This window comes from Grammomys surdaster, unplaced genomic scaffold (genome assembly GCF_004785775.1).
Source record: "Grammomys surdaster isolate TR1022 unplaced genomic scaffold, NIH_TR_1.0 958, whole genome shotgun sequence".
Taxonomy (NCBI): domain Eukaryota; kingdom Metazoa; phylum Chordata; class Mammalia; order Rodentia; family Muridae; genus Grammomys; species Grammomys surdaster.
Window position 1 is genome coordinate 1,147,648 of NW_021605377.1, and position 15,748 is coordinate 1,163,395.

Sequence of the window (15,748 nt, forward strand, 5' to 3'; positions counted from 1 at the left end):
AGAGAAGAGAAGAGAAGAGAAGAGAAGAGAAGAGAAGAGAAGGAGAGACCCTCTTAATGAAAAGCTGGCTGGTGATAGCTCAGTGGTTGAATGCTCAGAGGCTTGCACAGGAGTCTAGGCTCCACCTCTAGTGGAGAAAAGGGAAGACTAAATAAATAAATAAATAAAATAAAGGCACACCTCACTGCTAGTGAGGCAAAGTCCACATTCCTTCCTTTCACAGCTTGACCCAAGTCTTCAGGCCTCTGAGAACAACATGAGGCACTTGCACAGAAAGCATAGCAGGGGAACGTACTCTCTGATCATCTCATCCAGCACCCAGAATAAATCATTATGGCACAACAAAAAGAAAGATGAGAAAACTATGAAGATATGTATTCTCATGGGGGGGATAGGGAGGGAGGAAGGAGAGAGAGAGAGAGAGAGAGAGAGAGAGAGAGAGAGAGAGACTTACAGTACACAGAGGGTGGGGGATAATTGAGCGGAGGCTTTATTCTGGAAACTAGCTGCTGAGTCTACATATCTCTACACAATGATCCTGTAGTTGCTTCGAAATCAATGGGGCCAATCCAGTGTTCCTCTTCTTACCACTTCCCAAAAACCCCAAGACAAACCACCACTCCCACCTCTTTCTCCCTTTCTCTAGCTCAGTCAACAGCCTACCCATGTTTAGGGCTTTAGACTAAGGAGTCAAAAAGGCCTGACATCAGATTCTGCCTCAAAATCATGACTCATGTAACCTTGGACCAGTTACACCATCTCATCTCCTGTTAAAAAGGAACAGTGGAGGAGGAAAGGAAGTTGGGTATTTGAGGCACTGAAGTGCACATAGTTGTACATGTGGTCACAGACAGTCAAGGAGAAACTTCAGGACAATTGCAGACTTTCTTGAAATCTCGGGTTCCATATAAAATTGCACATACTCAGCCTTACACATTACTATCGATCAGATCTCACTTCTGCTTTTTCCATCTCTGCCTTGGCCTTAGTTCCGGTTTCATCACCAGTATCAATTCATGGGATTGGTGGCCTTCCCTCTTTGACTTCCGATGAATTTGCCATATAGTCTTTCTAAACGACATGCTCAGTAAGACTCTCTGCCAAGGACCATGTGTCACTAGTACAATCTACTGGCAGTCCTTCTCGCTCCTCTGGATCCCTCTCTGTCAGCCTCACCTCTGCTTCCCACCCAATCCTCAACACAGCCTTCTGTGTGGTAGCAACACAGCCCTCTAGCCACTTCCTGTGGGTTCACAGCATCCTCATCCTCAACCAGTGTGACAGTTTACATATGCTTGGGCCAGGGAGTGGCACTTTAGGAGGTGTGGCCTTGTTGGAGTAGGTATGGCCTTGCTGGAGTAGATGTGTCACTGTGGGTGTGGCCTTACTACCCCAGTTCTAGCTGTCTGGAAGTGAGTATTCTTCTAGCAGCCTTCAGATGAAGATGTAGAACTCTCAGCTCTGCCTGCACCATGCTCTCTGGATGCTGCCATGCTCCTACCCTGATGATAATAGATTGAACCTCTGAACCTGTAAGCCAGCCTCAATGAAATGTTGTCCTTATAAGAGTTGCCTTGGTCATGGTGTCTGTTCACAGTAGTAAAACCCTAACTAAGACAACCAGTAAAACCATCTTCCTCCTCTTTCTCATCTTCCTTTTCTCTTAATTTCTAGAACTTGTCAATAATGCTTTATCATTTCTTAGTTTTATTCATCTCTACTATGAATTTGTAATTTTTATACATGCTAAACAAGCTAGGCACTGTGTTACAACCCTAATCCTTAACTCTCTGTGACAAGGTCTTGCTAAGTAGCCTAGGCTGACCAGGTTCTCTTCTGCCTCGGATTCCTGAGTGCTAGGATTACAGGTGTGTTTCACAACACCCAGCTTACAGAGTTACACTCCTTTTGGCCCGTGTGTGTGTGTGGTTTATACATGATGTGCATGCACATCTCTGTGTTCACATGTTCATGGGTACATGCATGTTCACAGGCATGTGGAGCCCAGAGGTTGGAACTGAGTGTCTTTCCTTGTCACTCTCTACTTACTGAAGCAGTCTGTCTCATTGGACACAGAGTCCACAGTTCTGAAAGTCTAGCTTGTCATCTTGCCTTAGCGATGCTCTGCCAAGCAGACAACCTACCCAGATTTTTGTATATGAGTGATACGGATCTGAACTATCACCTCCACTGCTGTGGCCAGCACTTTATCCACTACCCATCGCTCCATCCTAAAGCTACAATCTGAACACAGAAGCAAGCCAGCATGCAGTCCGTCCTGAATATATGACAATTCATTGGTGCTAAGAAAGACAAGGAGATAAAAATACAAAGTTGTGTACCGAGCCTGTGGGGAAAGAGCCACCATCAGTCTTACACAATGGTAGACCCTACATGTTGCAATAAGGCCAGCCAGGTAACATGTACATTGACACAAAGTGACAAGGATGTTACAGAGATAACAAACCACTCCCTGAATGTATTTGAGGCCTCTTCCACAGGAGGCCATTTATACCTGGTTCTGTAAGTCTGTTCAAAAGCCCTTCACTAAGAAGGTCATAAGCCTTAGGGAGGAGCAGCCTATTACTAAGTGGACAATTTATCAGACCGAATTCTTTTATGTTTATAACCATAGATTCATGCCAATTTTTGTCAGACATGCTTTTATTTTTCAGCATATCACTCTGCACCCAATCCTCACAAGACTTGAAGGACATTACAGAAGAGAGCTGGCAATCAGGAGAGGGCTGTGGAACGCTGTCTTCTGCATATGTCATGGTTATTTCACTCATACACTGTAAGCAGCAGAAGCTACCTGTACAATACCTGCACAAGATCAAGCCAGTCAACATTCTAACATAGACAGGGAAGTGTTCGCTTAGCTGAAAAGCTACTGGCGATTAATGACTTCTGGGTGAGGGGAATCATTTTTCTTCAAGTATAGAGCTGCTGGTAAGTTGTCTGTGCTCCAGGAAATAACCTCATATCCATACACATGTAAACAACCAAATCACACTCAGTAGAATATCTTTTAAAAGATAAAAAAGGCAGAAGGGTCATATTAGTAAGAAAAAGAAGGGGAAGATAGATCAAAATGGGGGATATGGATGAATTAGATTAAAATACATTATATGTATATATAATATGTATATATTATAGTTGGATCTACCTTAAGCTATGTTGAAGAGGTAGGAGAAATAATCACCCCTTTAATGATATATTTGTTTTAAAAAAATAAATATTTTTATTAATTGTTTGAGAACTTCATACAATCTATTTTGATCATATTCCCCCCAGCTCCTCCCTTTAACTCCTCCAAAAGCTGTCCCCACTCCCCGGACACCAATTCCATGTTCCTTTTAAATAACCTATGGACTCTGATTTATGCTGTCCATATACTTTTAAGTGTGGGACCATCTACCAGGGCATGGTTGACCCACCTGGACCCACACTCTTAAAGAAAACTGATGCATTTTGGCTGGGGCAGACACATAGCTGGTCTACTCCTGTGGAGATACTGAATCCTGAGCCATCCTAGAGGAGCGACTGCACTCAGAGCAGCAGGTAAGAACCCCATCTCACTCCCTATGCCCCAGAGTTACAACTGGGAGCCAGGGACGCTCAAGACCCACCAGCCACCCAAACCCCACCCCTCCGGAATTCCACTTCCCTTCCATCCCCGCCTGATAATTTTGGCTGGGGCAGACACATACCTGGCCTGCTCCTGTGGAGATACTGAATCCTGAGCCATCCTAGAGGAGCCACTGCACTCAGAGCAGCAGACACCTAGCTGGTGTGCACTTATGGAGACACCTTATCCTGAGCCATCCTAGAGGAATCACTGCACCCAGAGCAGAAGGATTTCCAGATCCCCGAGGTGGCCTGAGTCCCAGGAGTTCTTCCACCCAGGAGCTTAGATCATAAGATCACAGAGACATCTGGACTCTGAGGAGTTCTGACACAAGCAAGATAACTGGAAATACAGACTCCAGTCGGACACAGTGAGGGTAGGTAACACTAGAGTTAACCAGATGGAGAAAGGCAAGTCCAAGAACATAAGCAACAGAAACCAAAGTTACTTGGCATCATCAGTACCCAGTTCTCCCACCATAGCAAGCCCTGGGCACCCCATCACACTGGAAAAGAAGGATTCAGAATTAAAATCACTTCTCATGATGATGATAGAGGATTTTAAGAAGGACATAAGTAACTCCCTTAAAGAAGTACAGGAGAGTACAAATAAACAGGTAGAAGCACTTAAAGAGGAAACACAGAAATCCCTTAAAGAACTATAAGAAATCACAATGAAGGAATTAAACAAAACCATTCAGGATCTGAAAAATGGAAATAAAAACAATAAAGAAATCTCAAAGGGAGACAACCATGGAGATAGAAAACTAGGAAAGAGATCAGGAGTCATAGACGCAAGCATCACCAACAGAATACAAGAGATAGAAGAGAGAATCTCATGTGCAGAAGACACCATGGAAAACATTGACACAACTGTCAAAGAAAATACAAAATGCAAAAAAACTCCTAACCCAAAACATCCAGGAAATCCAGGACACAATGAAAAGACCAAACCTAAGGATAATAGGTATAGACGAGAATGAAGATTCCCAACTTAAAGGGCCAGTAAATATCTTCAACAAAATTATTGAGGAAAACTTTCCTAAAGAACGAGATGCCCATAAACATACAAGAAGCCTACAGAACACCAAATAGACTAGACCAGAAAAGAAATACCTCCCGTCACATAATAATCAAAACATCAGATGCACAAAACAAAGAAAAAAATACTAAAAGCAGTAAGGGGAAAAGGTCAAGTAACATATAAAGGCAGACCAATAAGAATTATACTAGACTTCTCACCAGAGACTATAAAAGCCAGAAGAGCCTGGACTGACATCATACAGACCCTAAGAGAACACAAATGCCAGCTGAGACTACTATACCCTGCAAAATTCTCAATCACTATAGATGATAAGACCAAGATATTCCATGACAAAACCAAATTTGCACAATATCTTCACATAAACCCAGCTCTTCAAAGGATAATTGATGGAAAACACCAATACAAAGAGGGAAACTACAACCTAGAAAAAGCAAGGAAGTAATCTTCCAACAACCCCAAAAGAAGATAACTATACAAACATAATTCTACCTCTAATAACAAAAATAACAGGAAGCCACAATCATTTTTCCTTAATATCTCTTAACATCAATGGACTCAATTCCCCAATAAAAAGACGAAGACTGTCAGACTGGATACACAAACAGGACCCAGAATTTTGCTGCATACAGGAAACACACCTCAGTGACAAAGACAGATACTACCTCAGAATAAAAGGATGGAAAACAATTTTCCAAGCAAATGGTCCCAAGAAACAAGCTGGTGTAGCCATTCTAATATCAAATAAAATCGACTTTCAACCAAAAGTAATCAAAAAAGATAAGGAAGGACACTTCATACTCATCAAAGGAAAAATCTACCAAGGTGAACTCTCAATTCTGAACATCTATGCTCCAAATGCAAGGACACCCACATACATAAAAGAAACTACTAAAGCGCAAAACACGCATTACACCTCACACAATAATAGTGGGGGATTTCAACACCCCACTCTCAGCAATGGACAGATCATGGAAACAGAAACTAAACCGAGACACTCTGAAATTAACAGAAGTTATGAACCAAATGGATTTAACAGATATCTATAGAACATTTCATCCTAAAACAAAAGAATATACCTTTTCCTCAGCACCTCATGGTACCTTCTGCAAAATAGACCATATAATTGGTCACAAAACAGGCCTCTACAGATACAAAAAGATTGAAATAATCCCTTGCATCTTATCAGATCACCACGGACTAAGGCTGGTCTTTAATAATGAAAAAAAAACCAATGGAAAACCCACATGCACATGGAAACTGAACAACTTTCTACTCAATGATGACTTGGTCAAGGAAGAAATAATGAAAGATATTAAAGACGTTTTAGAATTCAATGAAAATGAGGACACATCATACCAAAACTTGTGGGACTCCATGAAGGCAGTGCTAAGAGGAAAACTCATAGCTCTAAGTGCCTACAAAAAGAAACTGGAGAGAGCATACACTAACAACTTGACAGCACAACTGAAAGCTCTAGAACAAAAAGAAGCAAATACACCCAAGAGGAGTAGAAGGCAGGAAATAATCAAACTCAGGGCTGAAATCAACCAAATAGAAACAGAAAGAACAATACAAAATATCAACAAAACCAGGAGCTGGTTCTTTGAGAAAATCAACAAGATAGATAAACCCTTAGCTAGATATACCAGAGGGCACAAAGACAGTATCCAAATTAATAAAATCAGAACTGAAAAGGGAGATATAACAACACAAACCGAGGAAATTCAAAAAATCATCAGATCCTACTACAAAGGCCTATACTCAACAAAACTAGAAAACTTGGATGAAATAGACAACTTCCTAGAAAGATACCAGTACCAGAGTTAAATCAGGAGCAGATAAACCATCTAACCACTCCCATAACTCCTAAGGAAATAGCAGCAGTCATTAAAAGTCTCCCCACCAAAAAAAGCCCAGGACCAGATAGTTTTAGTGCAGAATTCTATCAGACCTTCAAGGAAGACCTAATACCAATTCTCTTCAAACTGTTCCACAAAATAGAAACAGAAGGAACACTACCCAATTCGTTCTATGAAGCTACAATTACAATCATACCCAAACCTCACAAAGACCCAACAAAGAAAGAGAACTTCAGACCAGTCTCCCTTGTGAACATCAATGCAAAAAATACTCAATAAAGTTCTAGCAAACTGAATCCAAGAACACATCAAAACAATCATCCATCATGATCAAGTAGGTTTTATCCAAGGAATGAAGGGAAGGTTCAATATTCGGAAATCCATCAATGTAATCCACTATATAAATAAACTCAAAGAAAAAAACCACATGATCATCTCACTAGATGCTGAGAAAGCATTTGACAAAATCCAACATCCCTTCATGATAAAAGTCTTGGAAAGATCAGGAATTCAAGGCCCATACCTAAACATAGCAAAAGCAATTTACAGCAAACCAGTAGCCAACATCAAACTAAATCGAGAGAAACTTGAAGCAATCCCACTAAGATCAGGGACTAGACAAGGCTGCCCACTCTCTCCCTACCTATTCAGTATAGTACTGGAAGTCCTAGCCAGAGCAATTAGACAACAAAAAAAGGTCAAAGGGATACAAATAGGAAAGGAAGAAGTCAAAATATCAATATTTGCAGATGATATGATAGTATACTTAAGTGACCCCAAAACTTCCACCAGAGAACTCCTAAACCTGATAAACAACTTCAGCAAAGTGGTTGGTTATAAAATCAACTCAAACAAATCAGTAGCCTTCCTCTACATGAAAGATAAACAGGCTGAAAAAGAAATTAGGGAAATGACACCCTTCACAATAGTCGTAAATAATATAAAATACCTTGGTGTGAATCTAACCAAGCAAGTGAAAGACCTGTATGACAAGAACTTCAAGTCTCTGAAGAAAGAAATTGAAGAAGATCTCAGAAGATGGAAAGTTCTCCCATGCTCATGGAATGGCAGGATTAATATAATAAAAATGGCCACCTTGCCAAAAGCAATCTATAGATTCAATGCAATCCCCATTAAAATCTCAACTCAATTCTTCACAGAGTTAGAAAAGGAAATTCTCAAATTCATTTGGAATAACAAAAAACCCAGGATAGTGAAAACTATTCTCAACAATGAAAGAACTTCTGGAGGAATCACCATCCCTGACCTCAAGCTGTACTACAGAGCAATAGTGATAAAAAACTGCATGGTATTGATACAGAGACAGGCAGGAAGATCAATGGAATAGAATTGAAGACCCAGAAATGAACCTATACACCTATGGTCACTTGATCTTTGACAAAGGAGCTAAGACTGTCCAATGGAGAAAGGACAGCATTTTCAACAAATGGTGCTGGTTCAACTAGAGGACAACATGTAGAAGAAGGCAAATTGATCCATTTTTATCTCCTTGTACAAAGCTCAAGTCTAAGTGGATAAAGGACCTCCACATAAAACCAGATACACTGAAACTAATAGAAGAGAAGGTGGGGAAGAGCCTCGAATACTTGGACACAGGGGAAAAGTTCCTGAACAGAACACCAATGGCATATGCTCTAAGATCAAGACTTGACAAATGGGACTTCATAAAATTGCAAAGTTTCTGTAAGGCAAAGGACACTGTCAATAGAACAAAACATCAACCAACAAATTGGGAAAAGATTTTTACCAATCCTACATCTGATAGAGGGCTAATATCCAATATATACAAAGAACTCAAGAAATTAGACTCCAGACAACCAAATAACCCTATTAAAAAATGGGGTATAGAGCTTACCAAAGAATTTTCAACTGAGGAAGCTTGAATGGCTGAGAAGCACCTAAAGAAATGTTCAGTATCCTTAGTCATCAGGGAAATGCAAATCAAAACAACCCTGAGATTCCATCTCACACCAGTCAGAATGGCTAAGATTAAAAACTCAGGTGATAGTAGATGCTGGCTAGGGTATGGAGAAAGAAGAACACTCCTCCACTGTTGGTGGGACTGCAAGATGGTTCAACCACTTTGGAAATCAGTCTGGCGGTTCCTCAGAAAAGTGGACATAGCATTACCTGAGGATTCAGCTATACCATTCCTGGGCATATACCCAGAAGATGCTCTAACATATAACAAGGACATATGTTCAACTATGTTCATAGCAGCCTTATATATAATAGCCAGAAGCTGGAAAGAACCCAGATGTCCTTCAACAGAGGAATGGATACAAAAAATGTGGTACATTTACACAATGGAGTATTACTCAACTATTAAAAACAATGAATTCGAGAAATTCCTAGGTAAATGGATGGAACTAGAAAATATCATCCTGAGTGAGGTAAGCCAATCACAAAAGAACACACATGGTATTCACTCACTGATTATTGGATATTAGCCCAGAACCTTGAAATACCCAAGATTCAACTCACAGGCCACATGAAGCTCATGAAGAAGGAAGACCAAGTGGGAGTGCTTTGGTCCTTTGGTCCTTCTTAGAAGGAGCAACAAAATACTCAAGGAAGCAAATAGGAAGATAAAGTGTAGGACAGAAATTGAAGGAGGGGCTGTCTGGAGACCATCCCACCTGGGTATCCATCCCATGTGCAGTCACCAAAGGTAGGTGCTGATGTGGAAGTCAGGAAGTGCATGCTGATAAGAGCCTGATTTAGATGTCTCCTTAGAGGTCTGCAAGAGTCTGACATGTTCAGAGGCAGATGCTCACAGCCAGCCATTGAACTGATCATGAGGTTCCCAATGGAGGAGTTAGACTGTTGGAGCTGAAAGGGTTTGCGGCCCCATGAGGAGAGCATCTATACCAACCAACCAGAGGTCCCAGGGTCTAAACCACCAGCCTGGGAGCACTTAGGGAGGGATCCATGGCTTCAGCTGTATATGTAAGGGTGGAGGGCCCTGTCGGGCATAGATGGGAAAGAGATCCTTGGTCTCATGAAGGCTGGATGCCCCAGTGGGCGGGAATTTGAGAGTGGGGAGGTGGGAGTGGGGGGGTAGGTAGGAATACATCCACAGAGAACCAGGCAGAGGGTTAGGGGATAGGGGGTTCCTGGGTGTGTGGCGGGGGGATGGGGTAAGGGGACAACATATGAAATGTAAATAAAACATCCAATTAAAAAATTAAAAATTAAAAAAAAAAAAGAAAAAGAAAACTGACACTCTCAATACTGGGAACCAAAGATAATAAAAAAGTTGAGATGCCAGAAACCTATTTCAGAGTCTTACTTTGGAAGAGCATCGGCGAGTACAAGGAACACTCAAATAAGCAGATTATGAGGCCAGGAAATACATTCAGGACCTAGATTAAAAAGTTATCAAGATGGATTATTGGCAAATGGGGAGGTAAATTTTAAAACATGGAGGAAAATTGAAATGATGATGAAGAAGAAGGAGGAGGAGGAGGAGGAGGAGGAGGAGGAGGAGGAGGAGGAGGAGGAGAAGGAGAAGAAGAAGAAGAAGAAGAAGAAGAAGAAGAAGAAGAAGAAGAAGAAGAAGAAGAAGACGACAACAGAAATGCTGAAGATGAATTAATTGACCAATTAAAAAACACAGTGGAAAACATCATCTACAGAGCATGGACAAGCCTCCAGAACTCTAAGACACACTGAAGAGAGCAAACCCCTACGGGCCCACAAGCCAAAAGAAGCACTTAAGATGAAGTAAAAAAGAGTGGACAATGTGTTTGATTAAATTTAGAGTGAAAAGGCTCCCAAATCTAGAGGAAGAAGTGGACATCCAAATCCAAGAAGTATCCAGATTCTCAAGCAGGTATAGCCAGATACCTATTTCATAGATGGATGGCAAAACTACAAAACAAAGAAGTGTCAACTTGCCTACAAATGGAAACATATCAGAATGACATTAGCTCTCTTGCCATCAAACCTAAAACACAGAAAAGTGTCAGATGATGTTTCAAGCACTGAGGTAACTTCCAACCAAGCATGCTATATCCAGCAAAGTAATATTTTTAACTGATGGGAAAATCATATTTCATAAGACACCCAGATAAATACAAAAACTGGCAATATGACAACCATACTGGCATTGTAGAAAATACTTAAAGGAATACTATACTGAGAAGAAAAAAAAATCTCATTTATTCATCTGTAAATTAACCTACTCATGAAATTAGTAGCCTCATAACCCAGTCACTTCTCAGTGGTGCTACTAGCTGGGAACCAAACCTTCAACACATCCATTGAGGTCATTCATATCTATACTTTCGCATACCTGTAGAGAAGAATGGTGTAAGAGGAGAATGAGAGCAGAGCTCACAGTGGAGAGAATGTGAATGAGTGATGTGTAGAGAGAAGATATGTGCACATCTGTCTAGGAGGACAATGAGCCAGTGTGAAATGAATCAGAGGAGTGAGATATCTGCTATTGTGTTAGCTTACAGTCACTGATTATCATAAGCTTACCAACTCGAAACAACACACATTTACTGTCATCCAGTTCTGTAAGTCAGACATCCTAAGTGGGCCATCCTGAGATAAAAGCAAGCTGTCAGCAAAGCTGCGTTCATTGAGAAAACTCTAGAGGTGAGTCTGTTCGTGGTTCAGCTGACTTCTAGAGTCTACTTGGGATTCTTCCCAATTCCATTGCCATGACTCTCAACCTATAGCCTCCTGTCTCAAGACGGCTTATAGCTATATGGGATATACCTAATTAATGTAAAATAATCTCTCCATCTCAAGACCCTTAATTTAGGGCATGAAGATATAGCTAAGTTGGTTGACTGCTTGTTTAGCACGAACAAAGCCCTGGGTTGGATTCTCCAGTACTAGATAAAATGGGTGTGGTAATGCATGCCTATAATTTCAGCACTCAGAAGGAAGAGGCCTGGGGAAGCAGGGGTTCAAGACTAGCCTCTGCAATGCATTGAATTCAAGACCAGCCTGTGATACACAGGATGCTATCTCAACAAAAACTCTCTAAGTTAATCACATCTGCCAAGTCCTATTTGACATGTGAATAAACAGGATCCTAAAACACAATGCCCTAACTCTTCATTTCCTGCCCACCATTCAGGTCCCCCAATCATAATCACATGTCCTCTGTGTTTTACTCAAACATATACATACACATAAAATGGAGAAGAAAAAGAGTAAACTATGTAAGCAAATAATAAGTGGATAGATAGATAGATAGATAGATAGATAGATAGATAGATAGATAGATGGAAAAGATAAATAGCAACCAGATACACAGCCAGAAGTTATATTACATTGGCTTCAGAACAGATGGAAATGTTTCTTTGGTTTTAAGTGTGTCCTGATTCATCACCCATCAACCTAATTGTCCTGCCCCGGATTTCACAAGTACATGACCACTTGGAGGGGATATAGAGAACAACATCCAACTATACACAAGGAGATGGACTCGGAGGTCTTTGGGATCCATTACAATGGTTAGACTCATCTGATAGAGGCCAATCTCAAAAACTAAGAATGGGTGAGCTGAGTTAGCACTTGGATGGGACACCGCGTCTGGGCTGGCTCTAAAGTAGTCTCTGCAATTCTGTTTGTTCTTCTACAGAAACCACTTGAACCTCCTGTCATACACAGTACCTCCACAATTCATGATCTTTCTGACAGCAGTTGTGGTCAAAATCTTTCGGCTTCTTAAATAATCAGCCAGTTGTCCTCCGATGGGTACCACAATTGTCATCACCATGTGTGGGACAGCTGACAAGAGACCCACCTGGAAGGAAAAGAAACAAAGAGCTGCCTTTCATTCTTCTGAGGGGTCTTTACAAGTCCTCTCTTATCCCCGCTACATAGCCCCACAGCTATTACCAAGTTTAGTTATCTAATGTAGGGTCCCATGAGGTCTGAACTAACCATTAAGCAATGAATGGTAGAATGATTCTGTGTATGGGCTAACTCTCTTCCCTACCAAAATGAAAGCTCCCTAGGGTCAGAGACAACTCTTACACATCACAAAGGTACCAGTATCCAGACTATTCTGGCTTTTCCAACCTCTGCTTGCTATCAAGCCTGTAGCTAGTCAGGTATCTACCTCTGCCTTGCTGCAGTTCTTTCTCTTGAAGAAAGGATTTTTTTTCTTTCTTGTCTCATAACGATTCATTTGTTTCACTATCAAAACCTCCCTGAGTCACAGGCAAACTAATGACAATGGCTGGGGGCACTGAGGGAGGTTCTTTCTAAACTGTCATAAGCAACCATTGCTACTGCTACAGTCACCATTATGGAAAAAAGGCTAGTCTGAAACTTAGCCTCAGTGTTCTTTCTGCCTCCTAAGGAGCAGATTGTTGCATTTATTTATTTGGAGGAAAGGGTCTGGTCATAGAACATGTGTTGAGGTCAGAAGACAGCTTACAGGAAGTGATTCATTCCTTCTGCCATCTGAGTCCTGGGGACCAAACTCAGACTTGATCATAAGCACCTTTACCAATGAGCCATCTTGCTAGCCCACAAAGGGTAGGGGGTGGTTTTGATGTTAAGGTCCTGTTCCCCAATTGGTTCTTGATCTGTCAGTTAAAAAAAAAAAAAAGCCATGGGCCAATTGCTGGATGGAAGGTACAGATGGGACTTACAGGTCCCTAGAGGAAAAGAGGATGCAAGGGAGAGGAAAGGGAGTTCATTATGCTTTAGAGAGAGGAGAACCAGGCAACCATGTGAGATCTCAGGAGGAGCCATGGGCTGTGGCTGCTCCTACAGGCAGGTGGTGAGGGGAGTTTAGACACTGAAGCTTAGGGCAGGTGGCAGAGATGGAGGATAATAAATTGGTAAGGACACACTTTTCCAGGCAGGAGATAGTAGTGCCCAGAAATTGTGCCAAGAAAGCAAGTTGAAAATGAACAAGTGTGTGTGTGTGTGTGTGTGTGTGTGTGTGTGTGTGTGTGTGTGTGTCTTTTATTCAAGGATTTAAGGGAAGCTGGGAGGGGGCTGGTAGCATGGCCACTTCCTAGAGCAAAGGCAGGTAGAGCTAAACTACATGCAACAATAAGTAGTTTATAAACAGAAAAAACCCACTCCATTGAATCTTTTTACCTTTGAACTAATACTCAGTGTTTACATTAGCTTCAGAAACACTTTCAGACTAGATAGAGTCATGATTTTTTAAAAGCAGATTAATAAATCTTTGATACTTACTAAGAAGAAATTAAATAGACTATTGTATGACCTTCAGTATGCTAAGTGTCATAGAACTGTTAGGAATGATGATAGCCCTTTTAATTATTTCATCATGCGAAATTATTCTCACTTGGATCAAGACAGTTAAAGTTCAAGAATATTGGAAGCATTTGTGTGTTTACCTTACTTATTGCAAATCCAAAGACCTCTTCAAAGTAAGCAGGCTGACTTATTAAGAGCAAATAGAAGGTCCAGCTTCTACAGAAGTTTGCCACAATGATGGCGTAGACAGGCAAGGATGTGAAAAACCTTCTCCATGGTGTGTTGAATTTCTAGGGAGTAAAAAAGACCATGAGATTTTGAGCAAAGGTACCATCTTATTTCTGTAAGATCTTTATTATGCACGTGGGATTGAGAGAGCGTGATGTCTTTGAGCTCAGATAAGCACTAGAGAAACCAGACATGTTAAGCATGCAGACTTGTCTCTTCAACAGAAGAGATGCATATATCTGCTTTCCACCCAGAAGGCTGGGAATAGATATAGTTATTAACATAGTAACCTTTGATATCTGTAGGGCCAGACTTCACCCGAATCTCCCAGACTCTGATGCTTATCTCAGACTCTCCCTCCATAGACCATCTTTATGGGAGAGGTCATATGCACTTTACAGTGACCTCTACACTATTTGTATGACTGAGACCAGACCAGATCCTAGTCCCTTAAGCTATAGGACACATCTTCACAGTAGAAGTCACACACACTTTTGCAAAAGAGTTTCGGTGTCATCATGCCTTAAGCTTTATTATGTATGTGGGATTGAGATGATTTTTACCAGGAACTTTTTTTCCAAAAGTATACTGTACTTAAATATGTCTAAAATAAATGGCCCGGTGTCAGACTCTAGAAGTTGGAACCCGCACTGGCTACTGAGTTGCATTGAACTGGATTTCCTTCTTGCCTTTGCATGGATCATTTCTCTGCCAGCTGTAGTTTTTGCAGGTAGAGCAGTCATGGAGAGAAACACGAACGGACGGGAAAGAGTTCAGAGTTTACCTTCCGGCTGTACTTACGCTCAGACTGGCCAAGTTGGCCCCTTCTCCTATGCTGGTCTCTATGTAGGTCCTTTCTGCATTGGATATTGTTGGATGAGCTGCTGGGCACTCATAAGCCTGCAGCAGCCAAAACATGTACCAAATAATCCCGAACATACCTGCAGACAGAAACCAAAAGGCTCAGTGGCATGGCTCACTGTGGCACGGCCTCACTGGATCCCATCTCTATAACTGTCCAGACTTTTACAAAATAATATTTTTATTGTTTACTTGGGAATTTCACATAATTCTCTCTGATCACACTCACTTCCAAGTCCTCCCAGGTCTGCCTCCCCATGCTTGTCATCTCCCCGCAAAGAAGAAACAAACAAAGAAAAACAAACAAAAAACTCTCAAGTTGTATTTGTATTGTTCATCTGCTCCCTGGAGCACGGTCAAACTCTCAGTGGCCAGCCCATTAAAGAAAACTGAGTCCTTCCCCTCACACACACCCCACCACCAGAAGCCACCAGTGGTGGAGAGCTATAATTCAGCATCTCTGTCACAATCTTTAAGTGTTCTTCTCTTCAATGGCTTCCTGTCTGGGCTGTTACATTTTTTATATGTTTATTGAGAAGTAGCTTGTTGATTTTCATCATGTTCATTGAGACCTAAAGGAAGACAATATTCTGCTTTTCAAAATACCAAGTTTAATATAAGCATTAAATTGACCACAAGCAGGCTTCCTTTTGGACAATGAACTGAGTTTTATATTTCTGTTTTCACATAGCAAGCCCTTAAGCATGCCCTTATATAGTAAAATATACCTCTGTGTGTCAACACATGGACTCATGAAACCAAATCACTCACCGTAAATGTAAAAGACAGAGGCCCAGCCAATGTACTGCACCAATACTCCTGCAAGGGGCATGGCAACAACTGCCCCAGCATAGGAACCTGCAAGCAGAAAAGATTGAGGGACACCAGCCAATCA

The 15,748-nt window shown here is 41.3% G+C and overlaps 1 protein-coding gene across 2 annotated transcripts in view; it reads right to left on the bottom strand.

The window, feature by feature from the left end:
* Positions 1 to 15,748, bottom strand: part of Slc17a8 (solute carrier family 17 member 8) — a 54,977-nt gene that overhangs the window by 7,131 nt on the left and 32,098 nt on the right. For both annotated transcript variants that reach the window (XM_028783063.1, XM_028783064.1), the window contains 4 exons: positions 15,625 to 15,711; positions 14,794 to 14,933; positions 13,905 to 14,054; positions 12,193 to 12,325 (listed from right to left, as the gene is read on the bottom strand). In XM_028783063.1, the coding sequence (XP_028638896.1) occupies positions 12,193 to 12,325; positions 13,905 to 14,054; positions 14,794 to 14,933; positions 15,625 to 15,711 (510 nt within the window). The remainder of the gene's footprint in view (positions 1 to 12,192; positions 12,326 to 13,904; positions 14,055 to 14,793; positions 14,934 to 15,624; positions 15,712 to 15,748) is intronic.